General features: G+C 31.1%; 2 protein-coding genes across 3 annotated transcripts; both read right to left on the bottom strand.

Moving 5' to 3' along the window:
• Positions 1 to 325: 325 nt before the first annotated feature.
• LOC145192615 (calreticulin-like) lies at positions 326 to 2960 on the bottom strand. Its single transcript, XM_080069914.2, has 6 exons — positions 2492 to 2960; positions 1841 to 2243; positions 1304 to 1634; positions 1057 to 1200; positions 755 to 958; positions 326 to 670 (listed from the first exon to the last, which is right to left on the bottom strand). Exons 1-6 carry the CDS (start codon positions 2568 to 2570, stop codon positions 569 to 571), a joined length of 1263 nt encoding a protein of 420 aa, XP_079926040.2. The 5' UTR covers positions 2571 to 2960; the 3' UTR covers positions 326 to 568.
• A 4412-nt stretch (positions 2961 to 7372) lies between these two features.
• LOC149894628 (uncharacterized) lies at positions 7373 to 9830 on the bottom strand. Of its 2 annotated transcripts, none has more exons than XM_090069580.1 (2): positions 9507 to 9830; positions 7373 to 9139 (listed from the first exon to the last, which is right to left on the bottom strand). In XM_090069580.1, exon 2 carries the CDS (start codon positions 8309 to 8311, stop codon positions 7793 to 7795), a length of 519 nt encoding a protein of 172 aa, XP_089925706.1. In that variant the 5' UTR covers positions 8312 to 9139; positions 9507 to 9830; the 3' UTR covers positions 7373 to 7792. The 2 variants fall into 2 exon arrangements, with proteins under 2 accessions (XP_089925706.1, XP_089925707.1); XM_090069581.1 differs by having other exon boundaries at positions 7373 to 9099.
• Between the last annotated feature and the right edge of the window lie 3593 nt (positions 9831 to 13423).

The raw sequence follows: 13423 nt of genomic DNA, 5'->3' as shown, positions 1-13423 counted from the left end.
CAATGAGTTTTACTAGTTAATAGACGAAATAGACGTACAATCTTACTCTTACGATGCTAAGCAGAAACCATATTTCTTTGTTATTCTCCCAAATGATAGGATGTTGGAATTGTTGTAAAATGCTTCCGCGCGCTCAGTGAAGTTATAGCACTTTTGGGGAATTTACTTCGTGGGGAAAATGTTTAACGAAAACTCTCTTGCTTCGTTAGATATTCCTAACCAAATATGCTTACTTAAAATAACTAAATGCTTACTTAAAATAACTAGGTTAGGCTGAGTAAATTTTCGAAACCATCTGTCTTGAGACGAAGAAAAAAAAAAACAATTTTGCAATTTTGACTTTTTTTCAAAGCGCAAATAATTTACAATAGAAGCGAGGATTCGCAGACTATAAAAAACAACAGAAACAAATTTCACATACGCAATTTAAGACCAAAAGTCTAATTCATGCAGTATAAATAGGTTACTCAAAGAGTTAAACTCAAATTGAATTAAGTTAATAGAACTTACTTGGCATAAATTATTATATTCTAAAATTGATAAGAAAAATACGCTAAAAATTTGAGAACTACAGTTCGTCTTTTGTTTTATCTTCTGATGAATCTTCTTCTACAACTGGCTTTTCTTCTTCTTTGGTATCTTCTTTAGAATCTTCTTCCTCTTCCTCCTCCTTAAGTTAAAAAATAAAATTTTAAGTGATGAATAATACTAATTTCAAAAATCACTTTCATTTTACAAGCATAACAAAAACTACCTCCTCTTCTTTTTTCTTATCTTCCTCTTCTTTTTTTGTTTTTGCTTCTTCTTCTTCGCGTTTTTTCCTTTCCTCTTCCTCCTGTTTATCTTTCACAACCTTTTCTTCAACTTTGGTTTTCTCAAAGGTTTCTTTTGCAAACTTTTCAGCTTCCGCAACATCATCAGTAACAAGAAGGTTATCAAAAATTGTACCAGATTTTACCTGTGCAGTAAGAATTATTTTTAACTAGTTAAAAAAAAAAAAAAAAAAACATTTTTGCAAAAACTCCATTAAACTATTAGGCAGTTTCTTAACTTTACCTGCCAGATTTCAAATCCAACATAACCAATATCATCATATTTATATAGACTATCATCAGCTTTGTAATCTGGATTATCAATTTCTGGGTGAACCCATTCTCCTTTGTAAGCTGGATTGTCAATTTTGCGTGGCTTCCATTCACCCTAAACAGGCAGTAAATTGTATGTTAAAGTAACTATACTTAACATGAGATAAGACTATTAGCAAGTAAAGAGTCAGGATAATATAACTAAAACAACTAAATACCTTGTATTCTGGATTATTAATCATTGGTGGTTCCCATTCACCATCTTCCTCAGTATCCCAATCTTCTGGTTTAGTTGCATCTTTATCAGGAATTAACTCAGGCTTATCATATCCTTCAGGTTTTTTATCTTCAGGATCATCAATTTTGGCTTCATCAACCCAGTCAGCAGGTTTTGATAGGCTAGGGTCTTTTATTCTCTTGGGTGGCAGAAAGTCCCAGTCAGCTTCCAAGCTTCCAGATTCAACTTTAGAGCCATCTATTTTAACTTCATAAGTGTTGTCAGGCTTGACAATTAATGTATATAGATGTGTCAACTCATCATCTTTGCATCTAAAAACAAGTAAAATTTAAACTGTCAATGAATTCAAAACACAGCCACTGGTAAAAATACTATCTTAGCAAATTTATTTAAAAGCATTCTTTAGTGTAATAATAGTATTAGTATTACTATTATCATTATCATTATTATTAGTAGTAGTCGTAATAATAATAATAATAATAATAATAATAACAAAAACAACAACCATGAAACACACCTAATATCTTTCTTTGTAAGCAAATTTTTTCCTTTATATGTAAAGATAACATGGACTTTCTTGGTTCCTGGTCCACAAATATCAGGTCCAAACATAATATGATAAGGAGAGTCTCCATTCATACTTTCAGGTGTAATTGTTGAGGGAAACAATTTAATGTAGCCACCACCACAGTCAATGTTTTGTTCGTGTTTTACTTGGTATTGTATAACTAGTGTTTTATCTTTATTTGAGAAAGGCTTGTCTATTTTAGAAGAAATCTGATAAAACTTAGCATCTTGTGAGGTTTGAATTCCTTGATCACGGGCTTTATCTCCATAAAACTTCCCTGATGTTAGCTTAAACTTACCAGCATCACCACCTTTACTTTTAGAATAAATCCATCTTTGCTCCCAAGTTTCATCTAAAGTAAAAAAGTATAATTCATTCCTTTAAATGGGTTTCAAAAGAATATTGAAGCAGTAACAGTTAGCAGTAAGTATAAAGCTTCAATTAGGTTTAGACTGCTTGCTTTTCCTCTTCTTCTAATGATTTACAGAAGATTATTTTACACCGTTGGACATTAACTGATATAAAAACCTACCAATCATTGACAGTTTAAAGAAATAGAGCTAATAGCAATATTTAACTTGTGATATGAAATATACACACCATCAAAAGTATCCTTGAAAAAGACAGTACATTGAGTAAATGCAACTAAAGCCAACAGAAAAACAGTAACAGACATCATATTTGAAGTAAGGAAAAAAGCGACGGAAATATGCCTGCGACCACGCAGCCAAATCTATATGATAATCGATCTATGAAAGTCCAGTTCTAGAAATACTCTTTGTTCAAATAAAGTTAACTCTTCGTGCGTGGTTTCGCCCTATTGGCTAAAACTTTCACTAACCAATCGTATTATGCAAGCACATGAAGCTAAACCAATCACTATTAAACAACTAAACTTTTGTCTCCCGCCCGACATTGTTGGAAGTATTTATAATTCATCGTTGGATTATTACGTTTTGAGATGAATATAAGCAGTAAATAAACGACATTATTATAATTACTTTAATTGTTAAAAAGTAAAAACGTTTTGCTGTTTAAGAGCTTGTCAAAGTTCTGAAAGTAGTTCACAGTCTCATAAAATATAAGGAGTGTGAGTAAGAAAGATCAAATTTTTACATAAGCATGCTTATTGACCTAAAGTTTGTGTGTTAGCCTAGTTTAACTCCGTAACATTAGTAGTTCGTGTTATTCAAGCTTGTTCGTTGTCCATTTTATGCTTTCAAATAAGAAGTGATCTTTTTTTTTTTTTTTTTTTTTTTACAGTATTTAGAAGACACTTGCGATACTTATTTTCTGTTAGTTGCTGAAGAAACAGGAAAATTATAACTGCAAGTTTATCAGATTTCAGATGCATATATTTTTATATTGCCAAGAATAAAAAAATCAAATCAAATCTCTCTCCCAACATAAAAGTTGTTCTAGATTGTTTATTTATAGTTAATCCAAAAGTCAAACAAAAGATAAAGTCAAAGATATTACAGGATCACTTACTTTAAATGGAAACGTCCCAATAGCAACGGGACTTTAAAAAGACGATTTATTTAAACAACGTTCAGCTACAATCTTGGACAATAGCTGAACATTTTTAACAACTCCTTTTAATGTCCTGTTCCCGCAAGAACAATATACTGTGGTTTTTCTAGGTAATACGAACTAAAGTACAGCTAAAACATGTTATGGGTCGCAGGTCTACTGTAGATGTTTTTGTGTGAGGAGTTGTGTTAAGAAAGTATATTATGGTTATCTCATTTAAAATTACAAAAACATATTAAACTGAAATAAAGCGTAAGATTAATGCGTTCATGCAGAACGAAGTAAGAAACGTTTTAGACTTTGAGTTCATTTAGATTTTTGTTAGATTTATTGACGAGTTCTTTCATATCGAATATTTAAATTTAGATAATAATATACCATTTGTATTATTTTATAAAATTAATACCCCTCTCTAAAAGAAAATGTGTGTTGTGTCCTGTGTTCAACTCCCTTTCCTCATGATTTTGGCTTATAGATGGTATTTTGTGGCAAATAGTAAGTTTAAGAACGGAGTTTATAAGCTAGCTACAGAGTATAATATGCTAGTTGTGGAGCGTTATAAGCTTAGCTGCAAAGCATTATAAGATAGCTGCAGAGCATTAATCTGAAAATATTAATGTAATAGGATCTAACAAAAGATATAAACAAAAAAGAAATTGATTTAAGTATGACATTTAAGTTTCTATGAAAAATGAAAAAGCGGATTAAAACTTTACCACATATATAACCCCAGCAAGCACACAACATTGAAATAACGTTGATCAACGTTATTTCAACGTTGTTTCAACGTTATGTGCTTGCTGGGACTATAAAATTATCGATGTATGGTGTACCAAATTTTTAAAATAGCGATGTTTGATGTAAAGGCAATTTCAATTTAAATCTGGTCGAATGATAAACGCTGTTTCATTACGAATACGTCAAGATAAAAATCGCTTTTCGGCAAAACCTTTTTTATAAGTAGGGAAAAGAGAGGTTTTCATTTGTGTGGAATAAAGATGAATCCCGGCCATAGGGGAGAACCTTAATGAATGGGACGATTATTGAATGGGACAAACTCAGATTCTTATAGAAGCATCGATGTAAGGATATTCAAGTTCCTGTTAGAAAGAGTGATAGAAACAAGAACTCAACTGACCGACTCATCCATCCTAATGCTCTATGACCGTAATGACAATGGATGTTATTGTGTTTTCGAATGTAAAAAGTAAATTTTAAAAATGTTTTTTTTTTCTGATTTTGCAGCAATTTTTGAAGTTATGGAAAATAAAATTCCATGCTTAAATAGAGAGCGGTCTCTAGTACTACAGTGAGTAAAACATTCAAGCTTAATTAATGGTGTTTTTGGTGTGACTAATCATTTTTGGATAAAGTGATGCTCATATTGAATGGGACAAAGTACTACATATTGAATGAATTTAATAAAGTATTATTTACAGCTCAGCAGAGGGATGCTGCAGTCCCTTACTTTTATCCACATGGGTAATAGGTATTATTTACACACTTTTATACTGCAATATTTTACTTAAATAAAAATAACTAAATATAATATTCTAAAATGAGAAAGTTATACTTTGATTGAAATTTAATTAGAGTTAAAATGTTTAAAATTAAAAATACTTTTTGTGTGGTCTTTATGTATGTATCTATATATTTAACTACATTTTCAATTAATAAACTAATTTGAAAAATGATTGAACTAAATACGTTTATTTTTAATTCTTTTATGTTTGTCCCATTCAATGAGACATACTTAATGAATGGGACAAATGTCATGCTCCAATAAAACTCTCTTTTTTCCAATAGCCAAATGCAAATCGAATTTTTTTGTTTTATTATATCATTGAGCAAGAGTCGATCAAACATATTTAAATATATATATTAAACAATTTTATCTACGTTTAAAAAGCATTTTGCAAAAACTGTCCCATTCATTGAGGTTTTCCCCTACATCAACTTTAACGACAAAATCGAACATTCATGACAAGAAGCTGATGCTCTACATCTGGTGGGATCAGCCCGGAGTAATTAATTAAGAGCTAATAAACCTAATGAAACCATCACTAGGGAACGAAAAAGCAACCAACGTAATTGAGCCAAGTATTGAACCTCAAACACCCCAAATACAGTATGCAAAAAAAATAATCGTACACTTGAAAAAAAATCATAACTTTAAAGATTGCATCAAAAAAATGAGTTTTCCATTAAAATATTAAAATTTTTTTTTAGATATCTTATCAAGTATTGTTTAAAGAATTTATTTGTGTGTTGGTGAATTAATTGCTTTTCATACCTATTCAATTTTACACAATTGATCTTAATGATGCATAAAATTGACTGCAAAAAAAATAATCGTACGCTGACAAAATAGGTCGTCATTTTAGCATAAATCGAGCAGATTGAACTATCATACTAGTTTGTAAAATTGAAAATAGTAATTTTTTAAATACACTTTCGTTCTAGAAATAAAATATAGTGTTTCAGCAAAATGGCGTAAAGAAAACAACATTTGTCTCTCCATCAGCGAAGCCTCGTAGTTGATTTGAAAAATCAAGGAAAATCCTACCGTCAGATCCAAAAAGAAACAGGAATTCGTTTTATGACAGTGTCCTCAATTGTTAAGAAGCATAATCTGATAGGAACCGTTGCTAGTGTGGCTGGCAGAGGACGAAAACGCAAGACCACCAGTGCAATTGATCGCAATATCATCATTAATGTGAAGAAAAATAGATTTGTTTCGGCAGCTAAATTAACTTTAAAAGTTCAAGAAGATCACAATATCACATTAACCCCTCAAACAAGTAGAAATTGTATTAGAGAACAAGGATATAGAGGTAGAGTTGTTCGAAAAAACCTTTTTTAACTGCAAAACAAATGAAACGTCGATTAGAATTTGCAAAGAACTACGAAAAAATGCCGATATCATATTGGAAAAAAATTTTGTGGTCAGATGAGTCAAAATACAACCTCGTCTCATCTGATGGAGTTCAGAAAGTTTGGCGAAAAAAAGAAGAAGCTTAAAAATTAAGTTGTTTGCGAGGTAGTGTAAAGCATGGAGGAGGAAATGTGATGGTTTGGGGTAGTATAAGTTGGAAAGGAGTGGGGAAATTGACATTTATTGATGAAAAAATGGATGTTTCAATGTATTGTGAAATTCTCAAAGCCAACTTGCGACCATCTACTAAAGAATTGAGAATGGGAAACAACTTTATACTACAGCAGGATAACGATCCAAAACATACCGCTAAGAAAATCCAAAACAAACCGCTAAGAAAACGAAGGTATACTTTGAAACAAACAACATTAATGTTTTGGAACGGCCATCTCAAAGTTCGGACTTGAATCCTATAGAAAATTTGTGGTATATTTTGGACAGAAAAATTGGTGACCGAGCATTTAAATGCAAAGACGACTTGAAAGAAGCTATAATGAGCGAATGGGATAATATAACAACAAAGGAGACTCAAAGTTTGGTCAACTCGATGCCAAATTGTCTAGCTGAGACCATCAAGGCCAAAGGAGGCCCCACTCGATACTAATTTTCATGAAATTTGATTAGTATGACATTATTTTTTAACTGTACGATTATTTTTTTTGCAGTCAATTTTATGCATCATTAGATCAATTGTGTAAAATTCAATAGGTATGAAAAGCAATTAAAAAATAAGAAATTCAAGGTTTTTTAAAAAACGAAAAATATTTCTTTGGCTTTTTTAATTACATTAAGAGAAAAAAAATTAAAAAAAACAAATGTCTATCACTAAATATCTTTAATCAAAGTTAGTATATAAAAAAAGGTTAAAGAAAAAGCTGCTCATAAGTTTAGCACACCTGGATTTAAGTTTGCTTTAATAGCAAGATCAATAAGGGATAGGTCCACCTTTGTTCTTTATGTATAGTTCACATCTTCTTTTAATTGAATCAAGAAGTTTTCGGCAATAATCAGTTGATAAGCTGTCGAACGACTCTTTCAAACTTTCCCTAAGATGTTCAGCTGATGTTACGGGAGCTTTAGTGAGTTTGCGGTCCAGTATAGTCCATACATTTTCGAATGGATTAAGATCAGGTGATCTAGCTGGCTACTGAAGTACCTTAATGCTGTTTTCTTGAAACCAAATAGTCACCGTTTTCGCCTTGTGACAAGGAGTGTTATCTTGTTGAAACTACCACTCCGACTCATTGCTAAAAAAGATGTCTCTAGTCGGGATTAAATGATTTTCAAGCGTTTCGATTTATTTATATTGATCCATACGACCATCGTATAAGTAGCAGAGACCTGGGCCGTCATAAGTGATGCAACCCCATATGCTTACCGAACCTCCACCACCTTGTAGTCGCGGCACAATGAAGCGACTACGAAACATCTCATTATAGTGTCTTTGGATAATCACTGTTCTTTCGGTTAATAACTGTAAAGTTGGATTCGTCACTGAATATTATTCTTCTTAGTTCATAATTAGTCATTTTCAAAATAGCTCTACAAAGTTTGATACGTTTTAACCGATCGATTGATTTAAGCAGTGGTTTTTTAACAGCAACGTAGCAACAAAGTTTTCGATCAATCAATCTTCTATTTACAGTTTGTCTTGAGATATGATTTTTTAGAGCCAAGTTCACTTCTTGTGCAATCTCTTTAGCTGAGTATTTAGGGTTTTTTCTTGCAATTCTATAGATACTATTATCATCGGTGATAATTGTGATTCTTGGTCGTCCAGATCGGTTTTTGTCTGCAGCAGTACCAGTTTTTTCAAATTTCTGAGTTGTCCTGAGTACACATGAACGAGATACAGACTTAAGAGTTCGAGTAATATCAGAGCTGTTGAAACCACCAAGGTGTAGTCCTACAATATGCTGTTTTATTTCAGAGCTAATTGATTTTTTTCCCATCTTATTGGTCACATTATGGACAAAATTTAAGCGAAAAATACCAAGTTTATTTCAAATGAGGCAATACATACTATGTATATTTTTGAAACTTTTGTTCAGTTTTGTTTATGAAAAAATGGATAGTTAAATTAACTTTTTAATAAAAATTTGACGTTAAAAAGTAAAGAGCGGTAGTTAAAAGACAATAGAAGTGCAAGTGCGCTAAAATTATGAGCAGCTTTCTTACACCGCTTTAATTAGCATTCTCTATTTAAGTTAAAAATAGATGGGAAAATTAACGTAACTTTTTTTTCAATTTTTTTTTCTATATAAGGTATGTTTTAATTAACTGTAAATAAAAAAAATTGAAAAGGCATAAGAAGTTTACCGCCTAAAAATTCAATTAAAAGAAGAAAAATGAAACCTAAATCTTATGTGTGCTAAATTTTTGAGCAGTATTGTATCTAAAAAAAAATTTCAAGTATTTTAACGGAAAATTTTTTTGATGCAATCTTTAAAATTATGATTTTTTTTCAAGTGTACGATTATTTTTTTTGCATACTGTATACCAAAAGAAATGACAAACTGATCTTTCAGCATAACAACAGTCGGGCACATGTTTCAAAAATCGACCAAGAGGTTTTTCAAAGGGATGTCCAACCCGACCCGCCGTATTTTCCAGATATTTTCAACTACCACTTGTGGTAGTCGAAAATAGTTTTTCGACTTTTGTCATTGAATTACGGCCTGGCAGAGCATTTCACTTCTTAAGACGCAGCTGAAAATTGGGTTGATTCTTTGATTGCCTCCTAAGACAAGAAATTTTTTAACTCGGAAACCGCATTGTACCTGAAAGATGGGGAAAAGATGTAGATAAACACAGAAAAAATTTTGAATAAAATACATTACACCAATTCTCTGAATAAAGTTTCGTTGTTACAAAAAAAAAAAAACACTAAAACTTATTTGTACCCCAAAATAAAGAATGTAAAAAACTTGTTTATCTTTTTATAATTGTATACAATAATAACCTTTTTCCGTTTATAGGCTTTTGATAAGTAATGACAAAACCTTTAATGGAGTTGATTCTATCCGTTTATTTTTTAATTATATAAAATTAACAAAAATCAAATCAAAAAATACAAATCCTAATATAATGGATCTTCCTGATAAATTTATCAAGGATACTCTTATTAGAGAGAAACTAGTAACAAACCTCCATTAGAATTGATGCTGGGGCACTTCTTGGGTTTGCGGAGACCAGCGGAATAAGACGTTATATTATTAAAATGGTGGAACAGTAGTCAGATAAAACTTCTCCTGTCAGCCAAGTTAACTCGAGATATATTCTGTATCACAATTTTCTCTGCATCGAGTGCACGTCTTTTATTTTGTCGCTCGTGGTAATATTGTCACGTCATCAATACATGTTTTTATTTAAAACCTGTAGTGTTTACAGACTTTTAGCCAGAAGAGAAATATCAGAATAAGCGCTGCTTTCCTTTTCCTATTTTTCTTCCACTTTAAGTTTTTGTTCATAAATATAGAAAAAAAGAAATACTAAACAACTCTGAAGAAATACAAGAAAAGAAAAATACAAAGCTCAAGTATTATTTAAGCATGACTTAGTAATATTCTATGTAAAGAGTTGACATCCAACGCTACATAAAAATAAATGCTATGTAAAAGGTTGAAGCATAAGTATGACCACGTCATATAACCTTTAGTTAGGTGCATTAAAACTTTTTGAAAGTAAGAACGCATACTTTTGAAAACGGCACCACTGAGTAGTTCAACCCAGATGCAGAAATAAAAAGAAAATTTTGTTAGCAATCTTACATAGACGGGGGAGTAATTTTTAGATTAAGAAAAAACTCTGTTAATTCAACTTTGAAAGCTGTCATTTTCTTGTCTATATGAATGGCCAGACGTTCTCAATTGTAGAGTAATCTCTTAAATTGATTTAAAACATGTCATAAAAGTAGTAATTGCGTAGCTCATTATACCATTAAGGTTTTGTGGAATAGAACTATCATTTCACTTTATGAGTTTCGAGTTTTGATGAAGCTGCTTCAACCCTAAAAACTGTGTTTGCAATTTCTATCAGCAAGATTTTCAGTCCAAATGACGCAGTTCCAATGTTCATCCTTCCATCGTATGTAAACTTTGTAATGATTTCAGTTTTTCTTTTTATTTCTATGAACGTTATAAATATATTTTTAGCTCATACACAAAGTATCACAAAATAAATTTTGCATACTTTTACATCTGGTGATATTCAGTCTCTACATCTTAGTAAAAAAAACTTTAATTTCTTAAGTGGTTAAGCTGTAATAATTACTGATAATTTTTTAAGATAATCTTTAGTTGTTTTACCTTTTTTTGCTTGCACCCACTTCTTTCTACTTGATACACAAATAAAACCAAAAAATTGTTCAGCACAAATTACTGGTTGATGATTTTAAACAACTATTTAAGAAAAGCAATTAGCTCAGTTTATAATTAATTGCATTAAAACTTCTTCTCTAACTTTGCGACTGTCATCTCTATCTTTGTAACTATTCTTATCTCACACATGGGTTTGTATATTATATGTCTTGGAGTACATATCTCAGACTAGGCCAAAATGTCGTATAGAACCCTAACTTAAAGTAGCGTAATAGAAAATGGCTAAAAAAGTGAAGTGTAATATATGTTAACTCGTATATGGTTTGATCTATATATACAGCTGCAAAAAATAAAATAGCACCACCACCAAAATTGGTTAAAATTAGAAACTTTAACTATTTTTGATAGTTTGAAAATCTTTTAAATACATATTTAAAAGTAAAATGGCTTATAATTTTTATAAAAAACAAAATATACAAGTTTTAATATATAGTATTCATTCATCAAACAAAAATTCAAAAAAAATCAAATAAAACGCTAAAAAAATTCCTGACATCGCTTTAGCGGAATTTCGCTCCATGTCCTGTTGGAACACCCAGGACAACGGCATTTCATAGTCTGCATACGGCAACATCACTTTATCCAATATATCAACATAAACGTGTTGGTCCGTAATAGTAGTAATGTGATGAATGGGCCCTGCTCCGAAATAAGAAAAGCATGCCCATATCATTATACTACAACCTCCATGTTTAATAGTTTTGATAGTATATTTTGGATTGTATTCTGCATTCGGCGGTCTTCTGACATACGCCCGAGAGCCTTTTCCACCATAAAGCACAATCTTACTTTTGTCTGTCCATAAAACATTCCTCCATTTTTCGAGTGGCCAGTTTGAGTATTTTTTAGCAAACGCAATACGCTTTACAACATGTCTGGCACTTAGAAGTGGAACTTTTCTGGGGCTACAGGCTTTTATCCATTAACTCGCAGACAAATCCGAACTGTTTGTACTGTTGCATCAATTTTAAAGTCCTTTTTCAGCTCGGTAGCTGTTTTGAAGGTTCTTTTTTAGCCTGTCGGAATAAGTGATTGGCCAGCAATGTTGAAATAGAACGTTTTCGACCACGTGTTTCAGGCTTTTTTTGAAATTTTATGGCATTTTTTATCATTTTATTGGAACACTCAACTAAACAACCAACTTCTCTGTAAGATTTCCCTGCTGATATCAACTTTCGGATCAGTTCTCGTATTTCTGCACTACAATGCTTTCCGCGTCCTATTTTTATATGTAAATGTCTCCTACTAATACGCACTAACATAAAACGAATAAAACAGCAAAAAAAAAACCCAACGCTTGCTATTTTCACAATTATTTTTACCGTTACCAGAGTATTTTACAACAAAAGAGTGTGTGGTGCTATTTTATTTTTCGGTCAGAATTGGCATTTTTTATTAAAATCGAGCAACTCTAAGCAGTTTTTTTCCCAAAATGATTTGTTTTAGAAAATAAACTTGTTGGCTAATATATAATAAACAGCAAAGCTATAAAAAAAATTTGTTTTGCATGGTGTTTTCTTAACAAAAAGGAAAATACGCTTAGTGGTGCTATTTTATTTTTCGAAACTGTATATATATTAAAAAAAAAACATCAAGTAATACGAATTCTCTAAATACAAATATTAATTTATTATGAGAAATTTTCGCTGGATTATGGTTACCAGCATCATCAGCTCGTAAGATTATTTTAAGTTACAAAAAACGGTTTAAAATTAACTGACGTCAGCAGTTGAGTGGCTTCTTCCTTTTTTATCCTTACGTAAAAACGTGGAAAATGGTGTCCAAAATTTAGTTTTAACACACTGCCCAATATTGAGATTAATGGGTGATGCGGAAGTTATCGGACAAAATAAAAACGTCAATAACTTATTTATAAATAAAAAAACAAACTACTATTATATTTTTTTAAAATAAAGCATTTATCTTTTAATAAAAATATATTATTTTTTATATCAATCAATCAATATATATATATATATATTTCGTGTTAAGGATGTTACAAAAAACACAGGTCATTGCAAATAGTAATTCACTAATAAAACGCAATGACCTAAATAATGTAAAGAAAAGATAAGAGAAAAACATAAGAAATGAACTAGTCACATAGTAAAAATAGAACTTTACAAAAATTTATAAGTAACACTTATAAAACAGACTTTTAAAAGAATTAAAATATAGGTCAAATAGTTATTATAATGTATTCACATATACATACATATATACGCATATACACAAATAAGAAATTATAAAATGTACATAAACATAAAGAAAAAAGTTATAGAGGTTAAGAATAAAGTTAAGCGTAACTTTTTAGATAAAAATGATGGAGTGACTTTAAGAACAGATTCTTGGATCTAAGGATAAAATCTGTTTTTAGGGTGTACGGAAGGGTGTTCCAAGAAAGGATACACTGATATGTAATGGAATTTATTCCATGTTTAGTTGTCTGTTTTTGTGGGATGGTTAAGTTGTTAAAAGTGACTGATCTTAGGTTATGCCCACACGTTGTCCTACTGTTAAAGTAGTTACGAAATATGGAAGGAAGGAGACCGTGTTGTTGATCCCAGACAAATGAACAATTTAGAAACTGGATTAAATCATAGAAACGAAGAACTTTGGATGTGAGATACAGGATGTCAGTAGGGAAGTCTCTCGGACAGAAATGAATTATTCGTATTGCTCGAT

Source organism: Hydra viridissima, unplaced genomic scaffold (assembly GCF_058129835.1).
Source record: "Hydra viridissima isolate aposymbiotic clone 2 unplaced genomic scaffold, HvirCarnegie_v1 scaffold_1, whole genome shotgun sequence".
NCBI classification, from domain to species: Eukaryota; Metazoa; Cnidaria; class Hydrozoa; order Anthoathecata; family Hydridae; genus Hydra; species Hydra viridissima.
The sequence above is the reverse complement of the archived record's forward strand: the minus strand, read 5'-3'. Positions and strand labels throughout refer to the sequence as shown.